A 21,084-nucleotide genomic window follows, 5' to 3' on the forward strand; every position below is an offset into this window, starting at 1 on the left:
CTGAAATGCAAAACGATCTGTTCCATGAAAATTGTATCCTTCCAGATCAAAATAGCTTTCATCATCTATGATAATTTCAATATCTTTAGTTAAATTCTACAACCTTCAAAGTCAAGTCTTTTTTATGTTGCTTCTGTTCAGTTGGCATTCCTTATTTCTTTTAAAATTTTATTTCAATACGATCAATGTATGACTGGGCAACGCTCTTGCGTCGAGAACTCAGGAAATGGTGAATACCCTGAAGTTGGAGGTCCGTTATTTCAAATTTTGATGAATTTTCAACAAACAACAAACATGCAATCACGAAAAAAATTCTCAGGCCATCCAATAGTAAATTCATAATATGATAGCGATAAAGTGGTGCTTATTCCGAAAATTGCTTTGCGTTATTAAGGAAAAGCAATAGTTTAAGCATGAAAAATGAACATGAAGCTGAAAAATAGAGTAAGGGAAATGAGTTTTTCTTGCATTACCGCAGCACATTATCAACATTATAAATTCAAATTCATTGAAGAGTCAGTTGCAGGGATTTTTAGATAACTTTTTGAATATTTGTTTTTAAGAATGAAGTAGATTTAGAAAAGATGTACATAATTCGATATGAAGATATTTTCACATAAAATATTTCACAAATAAACTTTACTGAACAAATTCTCATGAATGATTCTCGGAGTTATCAAAAGCCAACTAGATCAAACTCACATTAACATTCCACAAGTTCCTTGGATACGATTTATGACAAATATCGCTCTGAGATTGAGATCTTGAGAGATCACCATCTTGATCGTCAAATTGAGAAATTGAAATTTGAATCAGAAAATTGGTGTCATTTTTCAAGTGTTACATTCATTTTTAGATTGTACTTGGATTCATGGTCAAAGGTTGTAATGAATGTGTGAACTTTACTCAAATTATCCTTTCAAGTTTAGATTTGGCGAAATATTAATATAATGCTTTGGGAATGTTGATTCCCAGTGCAGCTTTCGTCATTACTCACATTCATTGAGAAGCAAATAAGGAAGCAGATGAATTTGAAGGAAACTGAAGAAGAAAGGATTAACAGAGAATAAAATGAAATTCTATGATGAATAAAAAAGAGGAAAAAATGAGTAAACGAATAATAATAGTAATAAAGTGAGAAAGGTTATCAGACATGAGCAGATTCGAATGATTGAAATAGAATCGGTGAGAATCTTGAACAGCAGAGTGAAAGTTATATGATAAAATCTGTTGATCAAAGAAGCTTCAAATTTTTTCTATTTCTATTATATTCTTGTTGAATGTGGATTAACCAATTAAACCTTGTTGCATGAAAAGTATCAAAAGACAGTCACCTTTAGACATAATTATAATCGGCCAAAAAAAGCGATCCAATTAAAATTGATAGTTACATTGAATAACAACATTGGATCAGAATCAATCAACAACTTCATTGTTCCCTGTATTTTTGATTAAATCCATTTCACTGTGTTTTTGTGTCTCATTCAGTTCCATCAATACCATTAATCTTTTAATACTTGAACCTGTTAATCCTCTCTTGACAAACACTCACTTCGAGTTGATCTCGAAACACTAAGCCCAAACAGTCCAATTGTGATTAACAGTCGAGTTTAACTGTTCAACTTTCTGCCATTATTAGTGTGTTATACAATGTCCATTGACGGAGTTACAACAATCTCAATCACAAGTAAAGGTTTGCAATTTTAATTACCATTTTAATCATCTCACACTTTGTACCATTTACAATTGCAAATTACATTCTTCACCCGATTCACCAAAAAACACAAAAATTTGCATAACAATCAATGAATTTGTTTTCACTTGTAAATGTTTTCTGTTTTCAGGTGAATTAGGAAAAACTGTCAAGGAAAAGTTAGATAGTTTGCTCAAGAAAACTCCTGGACTTGAGGTTCCACCCGAAGCTGGTTTCTTTCGTCGTCGTCGACGTCGAAGTCTTCATCTAGCCGAATGTCCATCCTATGAAGACTCAACTTCAGACAAAGAAGGTAAGCAATAAATGATATTGAATATCAGAGTATATCATTAGCATTGTTATGCCGTTCCTTGTGATACTTACATCAATAATTTATCATAATATTGTTGACATTAATGTAAACAGAATGTAATCAATGAATGAACGAATCAATCAATCAATTAATCAATATTTTAACAAGCGTAAGCCTTTCACCACCAAGAACATTATAAAAACATTCAATTGAGTAGACATCAAGTCAATAGTTTGTCACTGTTTCAATGGATTATGAATGTCTGATCAATAATTGGTCAACAAAAATTGTCTTTCAGCAAGAAAAGTAAAGATAACTAAATATCATTAATGTTATTATTAAGCGTAAGGTTTAGCCCAGAGGAATCTTGATTGGTTTGCTTGTAAAGAAAACAAATTAACAAGGAAATGGACATGAAAACAAATTAGGTCAAGTTTTGTTTCTCTTCTTCCCTTAAGTCATGGTAAATCCTCCCTCAACTGAATTATTATCTCAATCATGATATATGATAAACTCAATATTATCTTTGCTATCAATGAATTTGTCATTTGTTTGCCCTTTCACCATTAATTTTGCTTCAACATCCCTTTAGTTATAATGTTAATTGTTATTCATTTCAATTACTTTCAATTGTTTTTTTCCTCTTCTCTTTCAATATAAACATTGAAAAAGGTAAATGAAACTGAAAATCGATAGTTTCACTTTAACTTTGATAAATCAATTGAATCAATTTTACATTCACTTCAATTGTTGATTGTTTCACCTTTGAAAATGAATTGATTCAATGGTGAAAAAAAACTAAAAACAAACAAAAATGTTTTCTTTTTCTTACTTTTCCTGTCAAAAAATGAAACTAAAAATAGTTTTCAGATTATTGGTTTACATTGTTATTTCTCGATTATCATCGAGTGTTTCATTATTTTATATGAAAACACTCCTAGAAATTATGTAAATATCACTGTTATAACCTTTATTAATAAAACATTTGTTGTGGAATACAAATCATAACAATTAGATAATCAAACTGTCATTAAAATCGAATCAACTAATAGCCTTTCAGTAAATACTGTAATAATGATCATCTATTCCAAGACAATTTGAAATGTAATAACAATTATCAACATGTCATCAAATTGAATTCTTATCTTTTCTGGATAATTAATATTTAGTATCCTTTATTGATTCTTCACTTTTCATATCCAAAAAATGAATTACTTTCAATTTCATTCTTTTCACCGGATTCACTCATTTTTGAAATGAACAGCAATTCATTGACTTTTCGTTATCATTTGACGAATGTATGACAAGTCCAATGATCTCACCTAACTTAAGTTCAACTCTTTATCTACAGACATTGAAGGTTAACTCCAAAGGATTACAAAGGAACATTTGAAACTTTTAAGATTTTTCGATAATAATTCTGACAGTTAGACGCTCAACTTATAGTTTAGTCTAACAGGTTTAGTTTATTTTGTAAGTTGTGAATTCATTGGCAAATATCATTGATCCCGTTGGTCACCATTAATATTGAAATAACTGAATCATCTTTTGTTTCAAATTTAAACTCATTCAAACTAAATAACCTCAATTGTTTCATACATTATTACAATATAAATACATTTACTCTGGCAAGGCTGAGATAATGTGTTATATTAAATGTTTAATGGAAAGCGATTGAATAAAAGATGACATTTAAATGCATTTTATACTTTAAATTATTCAACAGTAAAGCTACTCGTTAGCATGTTATTAGTTCACTTTAATTTTATTATACGTTGATATCTTGCAGTTGAACTTAACCGCTTCCATTATGGATTATCCTGTTTCAGCATCAACTGTTGAATTTCAAGGCTTAATATTTTTGATAATATTTGATTGAACGGGATTTGTTGAGAGTGAAAAATAAATCTCGAGAATCAACTTGAAAGTTTATATCAATATCATTCTTACATGGAAAATAATCTAAGCGAAGATTCGATGAAACTTATTATTGAAACCTTTTCCACTTTTCCGGATTTCGCAGCTTCATGTAATATGTATGTGATTCATGAGTTTGTCATGAGTTTCTTTTTTATTATAAACCATTATAACTGGTCAATGTGTAATAGATTAATGTCTCAATAAAAAGTTGAGTGCAACAGTTTATCCAACAACTTGAACAAAATCCCTGAACTGAAGTCCCTTGAAACAAAACAGGAAAAACGATAAAAAAATAAGCAAACAAACAAATAAAATGTTCCAATTTTGTCATCCCACAGTTTTTACTCCAATAATTATATTGAACGTTGCTTGATCGCTTGAAAACACACTTAAATTGATATTCAATAAAAAAGCAAATTTTCCCATTGAATAAATTTCTATTAATAGATAGAATAGAGAAATATCATGATAATCCTTGTAACTTGAACGAAGACAAATCAGGTTATCTTTCACAATTAATAGGAATAGGAATTACTAATAAAATAGTTGATTCTATTTGTTACTCAAATGGATAAAAGTGTGTCATTCAATTTGAATCCAAATTGGTTTACCATTATTATACTATTACAATTATAATCTATCTGAATGTCGAGTAACTCAAATTTTGGGACAAAAAATCAATATGAATATACATTGTATTAATTTCACATTGGATCAGTCCATTCAAATCTCGATATAATTGCAACTCAAAATAAGTTTCACTTAAAGCTACATCCAAAGAGAGTAAAGTTGAACTTATGATGTTCCCACTGAACTAATACAGAACCGATTCATCGAATCTCGCTTTCCGATTGCAAAGGATTGATAGTTTAGGATCAACTGGCTATTGCAAAGGACGAAACTGAATGTTCAAAAGCAATACCTTGATAAATGTTTATTGTTCACTATTGACTTTGAATGGTCAACTATTTCAGTCTCCATTTCAATCGATAGCCTCAAGCCGTGAGTTTAAATGTTAAAAGTACAATCCTACTTCTCTTCCTTCATTTAATTTCCATCTTTGCAATTGAATTTATATCTGAATTTTTTATTTTTCTAACTCAAGTTTGTTCTGCTTGAAGAATCATTGCAAATCTCGTGATCATTCAATAACAAGTGAACTTTGTTTTTACCTTCTTTTACTTTTCGTTCTGATTGACTATTTGTGACAATGCGATTATTTAACTTGATTAGACTGTCTGTAAGAATCGACTTTGAATCCATTGGAAGTTGGGTGAAATTGCAAAATTAGAGATTTTCAGAGTTCTTTTAGTTTTCCTGACTAATTTGAATAATTTACAAAGTTGGCTTTTTATCCTTTTCTTTAACTTCTTTTGTTGTTTCAATTTCAGCTTCATTGTTAGTAAATTATCATAATGAATTTAGTTTCCTTTGGTTTTTTGTTTGTTTCCAAGTAATTCATTGATGTTAAACTTCGACATTTTTTGCAACAGTTATTACTACATCACAAACTATTGCACTTGAGCTCATCAAAATGAGTTAACATTAATTAAAATCGTTTTACTTTACTTGCATATAACAAACCAATAAGAGTCTAAAATGTTATTCATGAGAGTCAAAATTAATAACAGAAATTGTATCGAAACTGAATATCTTGCAAACAAGATGAAATTGACAAGCGAAGTAAATGCAGAGTTAACCGATCTCGAATCCATACCAATAATTGATTAACAAAGTGAACCTAAATCATCCTTGCAAGTCAAGTGCATTATAGTGTCGCATACAAGGTTTCATCGGAATGAAAGCATAACGTTATGCAGGGCTCATAACAATAGCCAAAGTTTATGGTCAGAATTGTTTCAACTTTAGCTAAACTTTGAATAGACTAACCTGATTTAAACAGTTTCATCTGCATTGATGGACACATTAGTTTGCAGCAAAACTGCATTATTATGTTAAACTCGTAGTTTATGCTAAATGATTTACCTTAATGAATGGAGCAATAAACTGGAAAGATTGATCCAACTAAGCTTGACCTGAAGTCGAGACTAAATTGCATTTACTTGTATTGATATTGCAATTGTTGCCAGAGCTGAATATTCATCAATTTACAAGTTTTAATCATAATTCATATGATAAATGGTGAAGGTATTCAGTTGAATGAACAATTCGTAAGAGCAAAACAGGCAATTCTAATAATAACTAAACAATCTTTCTTCATTGCCATTTCCATCACTCAATAGTCGTGATTATCACTTGGATGAACAGATTAATGCTCAGGATCAGATGCAAACTATTCGCTGGAAAGTAAAATAATTATCGATATCATTCCCAAGGAATATTTCATTTCTGTAAACAAACCAATATTTATCGAGTATCACATTTCCTTGTCAGACAATCACACATTTCACCATCTATTGATCCATGTAAACGTCAATTTAATCTTTCCTAATATTTTCAAAAGATTTACATGCTTAATAACTTGGTTAGGAAAGGAAAGATTATCTTGAAGCAAAGAAAAACTCCTACACTGCGAAGATCACAATTTCATTAACTGCATTCATTCAAATTGAATGAAACATATTTTACTAATCAAATTTTCATCAACATTACAAAATATCTTTTCATTTCCAATGTTTCGTTACAAGAATGAAAAAGGCTCAAATTTTTGTGCAACAAAAATCAAAGAATCTTTCAAAGGAGTTTACAAAAAATTCCAGTTTTACTGTTTCCAACTGAACATCAGAAGAATAATATGTTTTAAATTAACGAATATGAGTTCTTCTCTTGTATTTAATAACGAAAAAATACATTTACCATTGAGACATGATAGTTCAATATTGATTTACTCAAAGTGAGCAATCGAATCAAAGTTAGATGAATTTATTTCAACAACATTTCTTCCTTCCATTCAATCAATCACATTTCAAACTATTCTGCAAGCCAGAATATAAACCTTTGCACATTAAATCAAATTTTTTGCTCGTTTATGCACATCTCATGCTCTATTGGATTTTAATTAATGAGATAAATTGATAAACTTCTGAGATGATTTGCAAATAATGGAAAAGTATATTAATATAAGATGAAATGCCATCTAAATGTGAGTTGAACTACAATTAATATTTTAATGAACAAGTCAAATGATGGAAAAGATAAAATTAAAGTGAACTCAACGTTGATTTACAATTCCATAGCTGATTCCTCATCCTAATCCAACATTTCAATCTTGATCATCATTAACTTGATGCTTGAAATTGAAGGTTTGACATTAAGTGGATAAAAAAGTTTACTCTCTTTGAGAATGACAATGAATTCTTAAGTCAGAATGTGAATTGGAAAGATCAACATGCTCATGTAACTTAAACAAGAAACTCAACTGTGTTTGACTAAATACTAGCTCATTAATTTGAAGATAATTCAAAAGAAATGAGAGAATCCAAGAGATCTTCATTTTTCGTTGTTTTTTGTTCAATCTTGATGTTAATAGCGAAAAAAGTGAAGACAGTTTGGTAATGAATAGAGTTGCTATAAACTATGCCTCAAGATGTAACCATTTCATTTCATTATTAGATTTTTGCTTTTCCATTATTTTCTGTATCATGGATAAAGTCCTTGAATTAAGTTGTTTTATTCATTATCACATAAGAAGTTGCAAACTACTGTATTATCCAATGCATTATGTCCTTTATAAGACACAATTGCGTTTCCAAAGGCTTCTAAACTTGCTGTGAGTTAGCTTTATAATCACACATCTTGATATGTTTATATGATCAACTTATGAAATGTTTCTTGAATCGTTTCCATGATGATCAATTTGCTTGATATTTCTTGATGTGTCTTCAACGAAAAACAAACTTTTTATTGTTTCTTTTGTTTTTCCATTTTTTGGGTGATGAAGAAGGCTGAAGGCGAAATGGGTGAGAGCTTTGATGGTGATGGGTTATGATGAAAATAGTTTTATCAGATTGAATAAGATGATGAAAAAAGATGAATGGTTGACAAAAGAGATGATGCAGCCTTGAGGAGATTGAAACTGATTGTGTTTGAAGGGTTCACCATTGAATTCGTAGCATAAGATAACTGATCAAGAGTGATCTTTCAGTGTGATAATGCACATTAAAATGTAAAGTCAACCAGTTTAATCAGTTTAATGAATCTATCGATCCATTTTAAATTAGCTCAGGTTACTCGATTGTAAATGTGTAATCAGCAAAGTATTTTGGTGAAATATTGAATCCAAATTGAATTGGAAAAGTTCTGTTGGAGAGAGTAAATCGATTTTCGAATACATTTGATCGTTGTTCCATAGAAATAATTTTAATAACGAAAAGTGTTGAGCAAGAAAATCTCACAGCTTCAACTTTATTCAGTTCAACTAAACTTGCTTATGAAGGTTAAGCTCAACTTGGCTTGGTTCATGGCCTGTATCAGGTTTTTGCACAACTAAACGGAAGTAAAAGGCGTAATTGTTCGAGCTAATTCTCATGTTTCAAGCTTCAACTTGCTTGCATTTTACAAATCAATATGTGATTTGCTTGAATTTCACCTTAAAATGATTTTAAATATAAACTTACAAAGTAAAGTAACCTCAGAAAATTTGTCTAAACACGAATGCATTGTCAATTGAAAGTTGATAAAACAGATAACATTGAATGAAACCAGAATCATTTCCGATTCAAGCAAAGGATTATATTTCAAACATGAGTTCAGTCTGCTTACAACAAAGCGCAACAAAAAATTGATTCAAAAGTCGCTTCATTTTATTGTTAAAGCCTAAAATGGAGTATCGAGTTTATCAATTCATTCACAATAACATTTTGTCACACCAAATGCTATGCATTAAGAGTTTGATAAATCCCTGCAACTTCAGCATTTAGAGCTCAATGACTTCAAATCGATTTAAAATCCATTTTTAATGTAAATTGAAACGAGTCTTTGCTATTAATAAATGAAGATTGTTCTTAAATGAATGAATTTTAAAAGCAAAAGTAAGCATCTGATTGGAATTGTGCTAACGGAGTTTGAATAACTTCTTAATTCAATGTAAAGCAATTAGATATTGAATTCGCTCGAAATGGTCTTTTCAAGATCTTCATATAAAGTCCATGCAAAAGTATTTAGAATTAAAAAATTTCCATTCTTTTGAAAAGTTGTATTCTATGAGAGAAGTCTGTTCCAGGTTTCCTACTTGAAGAAACACAAAAGTTTTTGACAGTTGATGATTTTCTTGGTTTATTGGTACAAAAAGGTTGAAACGAGATGAGGTAAAGCTATCTAAGGAAACAAACAAGGAACTATTTAATCCAAATTGACAATTTATCATGGATTACTGAGTGAATGATTAAAGAATCCTGTAAATAAACTTTTATCGTTATTTGTTTTTTTGCTCCAATGAAAACTATTAACTATTATTTCCATTATTTCAATCATTCTTATTTTAGTGTCCATTCACAGTTGTGATTGTTTCTCCTTTCCTCATTTCCATCAGTTTCAATGGAAGCTTATGTCATCCTTTAACCTTGTCGATTGAGTTGGTTAACTCATAACACAATTGGAAATATCAGTAGATATAATAGCATTTCAACTCAATAAGATATGTGATTATGAAAGGAATGCAGAAAGTCTTTCACTTTTTGCTTCATCTTCTTTGTCAAGGTAACAAATATTGAAACCAGAGTGAAGACTAGAAATGACTCACAATGAAAGGTAAAACCTATTATCATAAATGTCAACATTATTCTCATTTTCTGTTGAAGCAAAACGAAGAAAAACGATGAAAGGCGAAATAATAAGATGAACATTTTCATCTTTTCCTTTCAACATTCACTGTTTTCTGTCAACTGATGATTCTCACTATCATCACCATCATCATCATCATCATGCATTCCATTTTGCATAAAAACCACTCTAATTCTGCATCAATAGTCAAGTTAATCGCTTCTCTTTTCTCTGTAGGTTAACAACTTGATAACATTCTGACTTTCCTTACTTTTCATTAACAACCCTGAATATGATAAATGGTTTGAAATCGGTGTTGAACACGAAATGAAAAGATTTAGTCCATTTTCAGATAAATCCAGAGCATTGAAGTTTCTCATCAACTTCAATCTTTTGCTCATTAAAAAAGTGTTTAGATGTTTTTTTGCCTTTAAAAGTAGAGTAATTCATTCAACTCAATCATCTCACCAATTATATTCTGCACTTTACTTACCTTGACATTTACACTCCCAATCCTGGGAGTGCAAAAGTCCCAACCAGCCAAGTTGATCCATGAAAAGAAGGAATCAAGGGAAGAATAAAGTAAATTTAAATTTAAAGCAAACTGTTAAACTTGCAATCAAAATGATAATAACTGAGCCACTTTTTTGATTAACCTTTCATTATCAGCATTTTATTAAAATGATAAATTCCTCTTCATCACCCAATTAACCTATTTCGTTGAATCCAGTTTGTTCTCATGAATCAAATGTTGAGCTTTTTGATTATCATTGATTGGCAGTGTGTTGGTTTGTCACTTGAAAAGTTCATCCCATTACTGTTCTGATACCAAGAACCAGCCTCTTTATATCGATGTGATTAAAATGAGGAAGAGTAGAGTCGAAGGAAAAGGAATAAATGTAAATCTAAAAATATCCTGAAAGTTGGTCACATTTTTGCTGATTCACTCATCACGAGGATGATCATGATAACAGGGAGAAACAAACCAATGATCCAGAAAAATGGAAAATAATCAATCAATGGATGCAATAAAAAAAGATTGGACATTGTTTAACCTTCGACATTGCCAAAGACAATTACCTAAAATGGCTTGCAATTGTCAATCCAAATTTAAAGTAAAGAAACAAGTTGTGAAAAGAGAATCGGAAAAAATGAAGAGAACTGTCAACAATTGAAGTTATCAAAATATTGATCATATTGATGGTTGATGTTTGAGTCAACATTATTCAGGTGATGAAAAGTGGAGGAAAAGGCAGAGACCGAATAAGTGATTAAATCTGTTTCATTACTAATGATTTACTTTAATGTCATTAATTGGAAAAGATGAATACCTTTTAGGCACATCAACACAGAATGAGAAAACTCACAATCTTTTCTGTTTAACCCTTGGATGAACAGAAAAAAAGGTCACAACTTTTGAGGTTTTTTTACCCTTTCAATTGAATTCTGAATTGCCTTGGTTTATCTTTCCTAATTACGCCTAGAAAAATGAATTTCCTGAAGTATCAGGACAAACTTTTTTCTTCTAATTTTGCTCATTGTCTTTTAATTTCCTGAAACAAGAAGATAAAAAATGGAAAAACTATTGAACTGTTGATCATGATGAAGCCTGTGAACTATTTTTCCTTATTCTTGCCCTTAAACTGAATATGCTTTTGCTATTTTTTGTCTTTTCCTCATTAACATTTTATCCATTAATGATGCCAGTTGCAATAATAATGACAATAATTTTTCCAATTGAACAATTTACCATTAACTTGTGAACAAAATCTCAGCTTCTTTCTGCTTCTATTAAAAGCGATTCCGGTTCTGCAAACCATTTAACGATTTAAACTTTAAATTTTCGACTTTTCTATTTACGTTTGTCTCTGTGTTCAAAGACAAAAAACAAAGTTACTCCAAACAGAATCTTAAATATTTTGCAACATGAATTGACTGAATTTTGAATGTAACATGAAGAGATAATAAACACTAAACTGATTGAAACTCAAACAATAAAATTAACTGATTTCGAAAGAAACAATTTTCCAGTGAAATAATCAGATCGCTTGGAAGGGAAAGAAAAACAAAACTTGAATGAAAAGGAAAATGTTATTACTTAAGGATAAGCAATTGATTCGATAATGTTGATGATGAAAGCATCATCGATTATCATCCTCATCATCTTTAATAATAACGATAATAAACGAGCCTTAATATCACCGTCCATCATCATCATCATTAACTGTTAATGTTTATTTTTTGTCAGTAAAATGAGAAGGTGAAAACAATTGCAATTGCTATCAAATCTTTTCTTCTCAAACCTTTGGTTAAATCAAAAAATTAGGTTACCTGTAGGCGTAGCATTTGGGTTTTTTCAACATTCATTAAATGGAAAAGTTTGATTTGCTTTCTTAAAAGGACCAGCATTTGCTTGACAGGATAACTTTCATCGACCTAGTTCAACATAATGCTCATCTAAACCTTAAAATTGCTATCACATTAATGATTGGATAAATTGTTCTCTAATTGCTATCTTCTGTCTTCTCTAGGCCTTCATCGAACTGGATCATTCAATGAAAAATCAAAGAAATTATCACTTCCATTACCGACTTCAAGTTATTACCTTGAATCTGAAACATCAAGTAGCTCATGTACCAGTCGAAGTTCCGGCGTTGAATCTCTTTCCGGTGAAATCACTCCCTTAGAGGTAAGCGATGTAACAATCACAACAGGAGAGGAGCAACCAGTTAGAGGTAATCACAATTAAATCATTAATCAATCTCTTTCTTTTCTTCTTTTCTCTCTTCATGATTATATTTAAATTGCTTGTGCGTTTATTGTTTATCTAAATGCTACTATTAACTTGATTAATCATTGAAAGCGCAACAATCTTTTAATATTGTATAATGACCCAGAGAAAACAATTTATTCATTAGTCTTCACCACAAACATCAACTACTATTAATGTATAAATAATCATGTTTACCCTGTAATATTGAATATTCCCATGAATATAACACAAGTCATTAATTTAAATGTCTGATGATGGGGAAATGCTTTAGATAAAATTGAAAGCAGACGAATCAAACTCTCGATATAAAAGGATAACAATTGAATGACCAGAAAACATTCATTTTCTAGACTCGATTTTCTTCCATTATAGACATGATTAACGATTAAGATGAATTATTGCACTTGAATTTCAAAGAAACTCAATCTTTGTCAAAGAATTAAAAAAGACGCAAATGTTCAGTTGTAACAAATTCAGGGCATTTCATGTTCATACTTATTCTTTTAGCGTTAAATCAAACATTCAAAGCATACTATTGAATTGAGGTTAAATATCAAAGCACAAATAACCTTTCAAAGTCACCTTATATTCAAAATTCTGATCGTAACTGATTCGAAAGGAAACACTAGAATAGAAAAGATTCCAGTTGAAAGTGAATCAATAGCAACATTCATTTTGTCATTTTCTCTGTTTTTGGTTTTCGATTGAAAAATTCATTTAAATGCATGAAACCTTCAGAACATTGTTATTAAACTTAATCAGCATGCTTGAGTCAAACATGAAAAAATGTTGCAAGAAAAGTTCTGTCTCATTTGATTATCAAAAGATATTTGACCTGGAAAAGAATAACTTTTTTACAGAAAAAAACAAAAGTCGTTTTTCAAATCATTTTATTAAATGTTATGTTAAATATATTAAATATCGATTTAGGAAAATAATATTTGTGTTATTTTTATAACAGATATATAAATACAAAAGGAAAAAGTTGAAGAGCGAAAAACTTGAAATCAGAATAAAAGTAAAAAATTTTCATTTCTGTTTCCAACAATGAAATGGAATTGAACAAAGTAAATAAATATTGGAAGGTTTTCCTTCCTTATTACTTGATATTACAATATTATCATTATTTTCTGTTCCTTTTATGATAATTTTATTCATTTTGCTTCAGCTTGAAATCTGCTATTGGAAATGACCATCAGATTGTGTTTGCTTTATTATTCATTTCTTCCGAATCATCGCTTCTCTCAACACAATTTAATAAATGCTTTTCTTCTTGACAGATCGTAAGAAACGTCGTTGGTCAAAAGCAGCTCGAACTCATTGTTTTACTCGAATATTCAGCTACGTTTTTGAAAAATGCCGCACTTGTGATACATACATTTACTTAGGAGGTTACAAATGTGAAAAGGTAAGCTCATTGAAATGATAAATGGCCAAAATTCATCTTGAGTTTGTTTGGGAAACTTGATTAGATCATCAAGAAATGCACATTATTTCATTAAAAGTTTATCATATTTTAATGATTTGCAAAGATGTACAAAACTGCAAGACTGTCAGCATGAATGCAATGCAGATGTAAACTTAATTTAGTTTATTTCATTTAAGATCAATAGAATCCAAGGATTATTAAATTATCATTGAAATGCAAGAGAATTTTGTTGAAATCTTTTTGATCAATTCTCATCGTTTGCCATAAAAATAACTAGTAAAGTTGTTCCGTTTTTGTATCTTTTTGCATAAGAAACTTGGTTGAAGCCAAGGATGATTATTGTTAGCTGGGATTGAAAACAATTCAACAAATTAGCAATCTAATCGTTTCAAGTCCATTTGCTTCGTATTGTGTTCAATTGTCTTTAATAATTTGACTGTAGTTTAAACTTGGAATTGATTTTTTATGCAAAAAGATACCGAAACCACTGTCAACTGGGATCAACTTATTTTCAATGTTCATCTGTTAGTAATTGTTTGGACCATAATTAAAATGACTAACATTTAGAGAGTATTAACTTTGTCAGATTTTGCGAGTTTAATTGCTAATTTAACCTGAAGAGACTCATAAACATATTTTGTTGGAGTATTAGTTGTTTATTAACAAAACTGATCGCTTTATCTAACGAATTGCGATACAGAATGCTATTGCAAATGTGCACCAACACATTCATTTGAGTTACATTTGCACTTTCTTCAAAATCGATAGCATATACCACTGAAAAGCTCAAGGAGTTTGTTTGATATAACGAGAGACATTTTTACTGGTTATCATTCATCAAAAAGCCACTAATGCCAATATTCCAACGGAAATGTAGAAATATTTCGTAACTCGAGAACCAGTCAAGCTAAATAGATTAAAGTGCCATAAATGTGGATTTTAATGTTGCAATGTGGCATTCTAGGGTATAAAGTTGAGTGTGTGAACACTCATCGACTGGATTACGTTTCTCTTATATTCATATCATGTATCAATGAAGCTTATTACCCTGATTCAGGCATTTATCATTCAAACCAAGTAAAGCTTACCCAGTAGGACTTGTTAGACTAAACTCACATCTCTTTATTGCATATAAAAGCAAGTTTCTCAAGTTTATGCGAAGTGCTTCTAGGAAATGCTTTGCAAATGGCGCATATGAAAGGCCAGATGAATGAAGATACCGAATGACCTTTGTTGCCCCAATTTCATATAATCTCCACCTTTTGCAACATTGTATTCAAATTTACTTTTTTCGTTGAGATTATTATTCTTAATATTCTAATTGTTCACGGAATGATTAGTTATTGTAATCAGGAAACTCATTACCTTATTCATTTAATTAATCATATTCTATGTTACTTTGTATTCATTCAATTTGTAAAGTATCAAGTTCAATCAAGTATAATCACATGTGTAATATGAATGCATACACTTTAATAAATGCAACTCATTCCAATCATTAATACTGTGTTTATCAATATTAATTGATTAAAGCCTCAAATGGTTATTCAAATGAACAAATGCTCGCTCATTTATGAAACTTCACCTTAGTTTGTGCAAACTCAATGCAGAATGCTGAGCAAGGGAAAAATGATAAAAGAGATTTCATAATTGGAATTTCATTCAACCTCTCAATTCTCAGAAATTTTACACTAAAATCAAACCATCAGTCGAATCTATGAGTTAGCAAGTGATACTATCAAAGGATTTACAAACGTTAATGATCAACTTGAGCAACTTATTTCAAGTTTTCATTCAGTTTACGTTGACTTGTGATCGACTTGTGATTCTTTTTGGATTGTTTTGCATGTGAAGTTCATTTGATGATACAACAGTTTTCATTTATCTATTAGTTTGGGTCAAGAGAAGATGAATCTAAATCTTTTCAACCTCAATTCTGTTGGATTGAACATGTTACTGAATCAATAAATGTTGCACCTTTAAGCTTATTTTTCTTTGATTATTTTCTTACAGCTTTAATTGATAATTGATTGTCATGTCTTACAGAATCAGGTCATTGAGAAATAAATAAATTACTGCTGAAAATTACTGAGCTTCTTCCAAGCTTATCAGCTCAAAGTAAAAACAAAATATCAACTGAACAGATGTTTGTCTTTATCAGACTTGATTTATTCAATAATCAAATGAGAACTGATTATATTGAATGAGCTTCAAAGATTGAAATTGAATGAAGGCAAACCTAATACAGTTTCTTTGTATATTTATGTAATTGAATATTTACAAAGAGAAGAAGGGAAAAAAATTGAAAAGATGAGCCAAAATGAAGAGTAACCTGATTTAATTTTGTAAGCAAATGATGTAAATAAACAATCTGAAAGCAAATGGTTCCAAAGCCAATGATTCTGCGATAATTGTCTTCATATTTTCCCATTTACGAGTTGATTCACGAATAGTTTGCCAACCAAATATCACACCGTTCCCAATCTCAATCTGTTTATCAATTATTTAAACAACGATTGATGAACAATGAATAAGGTTTAATCAAACGCTTTACTGATCAACTCCAATCTTTTCATTTCTCATCATCATATCGAATTAATATTCCAATGAAAGTTCAATGCTTTTCCCTCATTTCATCATTACAAGATATTTTGGATTCTCATATTAACTGATTATCTTTGATTGCATTTAACCGTGAATCAGGAAAATAAATTATCATCAAATGTCTTTTCCATTCATTTTGAAGGTAATAATTCAATTTCGATCATGAAAACGTTTGATATCGAAATAAGTATCATTTTTTATCTCTTAAGTATTTCATTCTAGACAAGATGATGAATCTATCAGACAGAAAATTCAATCATTGCAATCAATCGAAGAAAACTAAAAAATTTAAATTTCTAGACTAAAAACTCATGAGAATTGATGTTTTCTGTTCGATAAATCAATTATATCAACGAATTGTCATAATCTATTTAAATTGCAATTAAACTTGCAAAGTAACTGTTTTCTTCATCAGTTCAGATGAGCATAAATTTTAAATTACTTTTCAATATTTTATTCACTTTTATCATCAGCATGAAAACACTTCAGTAATTAACCAGCATTTGCGGTGAATCTGTTTGACGATCAATGATGTAAGCCAACGAAATTTTTTCATCAATTAGACCTGACTTGACACTCGTTTGTGCAGATAACTTTCGAATCAGAAGTCAAATCTTTCTGATATTCGGTCAGTAGAGTTCATGAAATTGAAGGACCACAGAGTTTCAAGGTTATTCAGTTAGTTGACCTCTTAATGACATTTGAGGCTCATTTTCTGAGAGTGTAGCTTTTCAGATTGGTTGATGCTTTTTACATGTTAATATGAAATGAATAAGAGCCTTTAGATCGTTTAAGGCAAAGACTATGGATTAGAGCCACAAATAAAGGTTATCAAAGATGAAAATGAAGGTTAGTAGGATTAACAAGTCAACCTGATATTGGAATCACCAGCTTCACAATGATAACATTCATCGTTAGTGAATGAAATGAAATGAGCTGATGTAAAGTTTTAAACAAAAATAAAGTGTCTCATTGAATCGCTCTGACTGTTTCAAACAAACGAGCTTTACTGTAATAAACAAACGAAACTGGATAAGTTTCAGATTAATCGCTCGATTTGATGAGTGGATTATGGCGATTGACTCAACTCAACGAATACAATGTTAAGGTGTAATTATAAAAGACTTGATATTTTGGACCAACAAACATTTTAGTGACACTTTTTTTGTATCTGAAGGTTAAAAAACTCTCCTTTCTGTTTTTCATCAAAGTCAGAATTTTGTTCATAAGTTGATGAAGAAAAGCAGGAGTTGAATTCAATCAATATCTTTCCGAATCAACAAGTTTGCTATTAATTTAACAATTTTTATTCATTCATTTATTTTATTTGGATTATAATTAGGATCACTGATGAGGCATCAGTAAACAAATTATTGTATATTAGCTCAAGAATATTGTATACATCAATAATTTTTCATTGCATTGATGATGGAATTATTGGTTTAATCAATTATCTTTTAATTGAACAATCCATGGCTTTTTGTGCTTCTTGCTTCATGCTCAGGGTAAAAGTGTTATCCTTTTGTAACAAATGAGATGAGGTTGACATGAACCCATCAAACTCAATATTACCAAACTTACAATTGTTAGTCTATTGTGATCCAATTCAATTGACGTCTTTGTTTCTGATTTCATGTTTTTTTTCATTCCAATGCTATTTCTTTGTACTATTTTTCCTGTGTTTATCTGGACGATAAACACGAATCTCATCAATATTATCATCTGTCTTGTTCATTTCTAGTTTTGTTGGTGAACAAAAGTTGCTGAAAAGGTAAAGGGTCATCTTTGATGGTTGATTGTTGCCAAACATGTTACTTGTTTCACTGACTGCTGATGATCAGGTAACAAACAATGGGACAATTGTCATCACTGATTGTATCTAAAATTAGAAAGCAAAGAAGAAAACATTTGTTTCATTTTTAATGTTTATTTATTTTCACCTTTTCATCAGCTGATAAATTGTTCCCTCTGATTGGGCTTAAATTGGACAGATAAATTGATGATGATGGTCATAGCAATAACAATAATGGCTGTGATGATAGCAGTGACTGTGAAGAGTAAAGAGATTTGAAAGTGATTAAAGGTGACAATTATGATTAAAATGAATGGACATCATTTTCATGGTCCACTTCAATGATTACCTTTTTTAATAACATCGAAGATGACAATTAGTTTCAATCAAGCCGATTGTCACTCAAAGAGTAGGGCAAAAGAGACAACATTTAAGGGAAGAAAATGAAATTTCAATTTATCCTCATTTTATGAACAATTAGATGAACCTTTTTCTTTATGACCATTTAATTCCAATTAATCAACTGTTTTATCCATCTAAAAAGTGTCTGGCTATTATTGACCAAAGTGTTAAATGAGAATCATTTGTTAAAAATAACCAAAAAATGGATAAAATTGTTGCCGCAATTGAAGAGCAATTTAATTATTTTAGAGAAATATTGTGTTTCTTTTTGATCAATAGATGGGGCTGAAGATTGTAACTAATCTTTCAGTTATCTTACAATTGCTTAAGAAGCAATAATTTTCATTTATTGTTCAACTGTCGGTCAGTAATGATTAGACGATCATCGTTAAATGCTATGAGTATCAGTGGACTCACCGATTTGTTTAATTTTTGATTACTTTTGTGTTTGATATTGAAATAATGTACCAGTGTTCCAGCGCTCAGTGCTTCAAAGTTCAAGTGATCGCTAAACTAAGAAATCTTCAGTAGAAAGTGATATTCTACTCGAACGAGATGATCTTCTTGTCATAGCTTAAGAGAGGTGGTTCATTGCCTCGCCCGAATTGCAGCAGAAATCTCTACTTTACTCTTTGTTGTCACTTCATTTAAGATGTCTCATGTAATCTTTATGATAACCCACAAGTTAACAGCTGGAAATGTGGTTAGCTATTGAGTATGGTTAAGATAAAAAAGTGAAACGCCGTTAATGCGTTAACAAACAAATGTTTTGTTTTGTATCGAAAAGGTAACCAAGAAAGTCAATGTTGACTCAATTTAAAATTGACTTTAGTATTTACTGTCTTTGAATATTACAATATAATAATTTAATAACATCCTTAATCCATTTTTTCTTTTTTCTTTTCTAGTGCCTTCTATTTTCTCATAATAAATGCCTTCGATCAATGATAATACGTTGTGCACGCAATCCAATACCTAAACGGGTTAACCCGATTTTCGGAGTCCACTTAACCAATAGCAAGGAGCCAATCCCATTCATAGTCGTCAAATGTTGCTTGGAGATTGAAAAACGTGGTTATAGTATAAAAGGCATATATCGAGTTAATGGTGTTATCTCTCGAGTCCAAAAATTTGTCCGCAGTTTAGAGAACAGTCCTTATTTGATCGATTTCAGTGATACGAATCCAAATGACATTGGTCATGTTCTAAAGGAATATTTCCGTATGGTAATAATTATTTCCAATTGTTTTCCACTTATAGTCATTAAATCTAAAAGATGACATCTCTTTCATCGGTCCTTTCCTCAGCTTCCAGAACCAATATTCACAAGTGACTTATATTCACAATTTATGAATGTTGCCAAAAAAAATCGAACTGCCGAAGAAAGTAGCGAGAAACGAGCGGAGATAATCAACAATTTGAAGGAGACAGTTGAAAAGCTACCGACCAATCATAAAGCTACTTTAGCCTATCTAATGCATCACCTTAAATTCATTGCTAACAACCAGGAACTCAATCAGATGTCCACCAAAAATCTTGGTTTGGTTTTTGCTCCAACTCTTTTCCGAATGAAGTAAGTACCAGTAGCTAGTGGTCACTTTCATACTTTGTTTTGTTCGCAAATGATCTGTCATTAACTTCCAATGTAAATTGGTTAAGAATCACTCTTTTCCATTTATGCTAATTCTTCGTTTATAATGATAGTTAATATAGTAGGGTAATTTTATTGGTCAGGTAATGCAGTTTATGACAGATCATTTGCGAAAAAAATCATCACGAAAGATTAAACTGAATATTAAAGACTATTAAATGAATTTGATAGTTTTTCTTGGTGAAATTTTAGAAATATTGAAAAATACTTTCCAAGTGTTAAGATTATCTAACTGATTCTTTTTCCATTCATTTTTGTGTTTACTTCACAGGGATATTGATGGTAACGTTTTTTCGATGTTGTTTGACAATTCACTTCAAACTCTTGTCATTGAATATTTGATTGACAATTGCTTTGAAATTTTTGGACCAGCGCCTCCAATCCCAGTTTATTATGATGATTTACTTGTAAATACTGACAACTCATTTCAATAAAAAAGCAAAATGATTCATGTTTGATATTAAAAATATATCATTAGTGTTACTTGACCCATTATTATTCAAATTTATTCGTAATACTTAAAAGCTTTTGTTTCATTTCAGCATTTGTAACATTTTCTAAAGGTATATGAATAATGATATTCTTACCAGGAACGAGCTTTGCACGAAACCGTTTTAATAAATGTGCTCCCGAACTGCTAATAAGAATAAGGAAATTAATGAGTTTTTTGTACACAAAACTTGATTTTTTATTAATTATTGTGTCCCATTGCTAACTATATAATTGTAAGTTTGGCTCGGTACATAAGTCTTAAGATTAGAATGGGATATCAATAATCCGTGCCCA

At 30.4% G+C, this 21,084-nt stretch overlaps 1 protein-coding gene across 1 annotated transcript; it reads left to right on the forward strand.

Annotated features, from left to right (window-relative positions):
• The first annotated feature begins 1,224 nt into the window (after positions 1 to 1,224).
• LOC107361471 (rho GTPase-activating protein 45-like) lies at positions 1,225 to 20,786 on the forward strand. The gene is made up of 7 exons (XM_015928305.3): positions 1,225 to 1,693; positions 1,845 to 2,006; positions 12,179 to 12,382; positions 13,701 to 13,828; positions 19,556 to 19,873; positions 19,955 to 20,220; positions 20,570 to 20,786. Exons 1-7 carry the CDS (start codon positions 1,651 to 1,653, stop codon positions 20,730 to 20,732), a joined length of 1,284 nt encoding a protein of 427 aa, XP_015783791.1. The 5' UTR covers positions 1,225 to 1,650; the 3' UTR covers positions 20,733 to 20,786.
• The last annotated feature ends 298 nt before the right edge of the window (positions 20,787 to 21,084 follow it).

Source organism: Tetranychus urticae, chromosome 1 (genome assembly GCF_039701765.1).
Source record: "Tetranychus urticae isolate SD_2017Ah chromosome 1, NJAU_TeUrti_SD_1.0, whole genome shotgun sequence".
NCBI lineage: Eukaryota > Metazoa > Arthropoda > Arachnida > Trombidiformes > Tetranychidae > Tetranychus > Tetranychus urticae.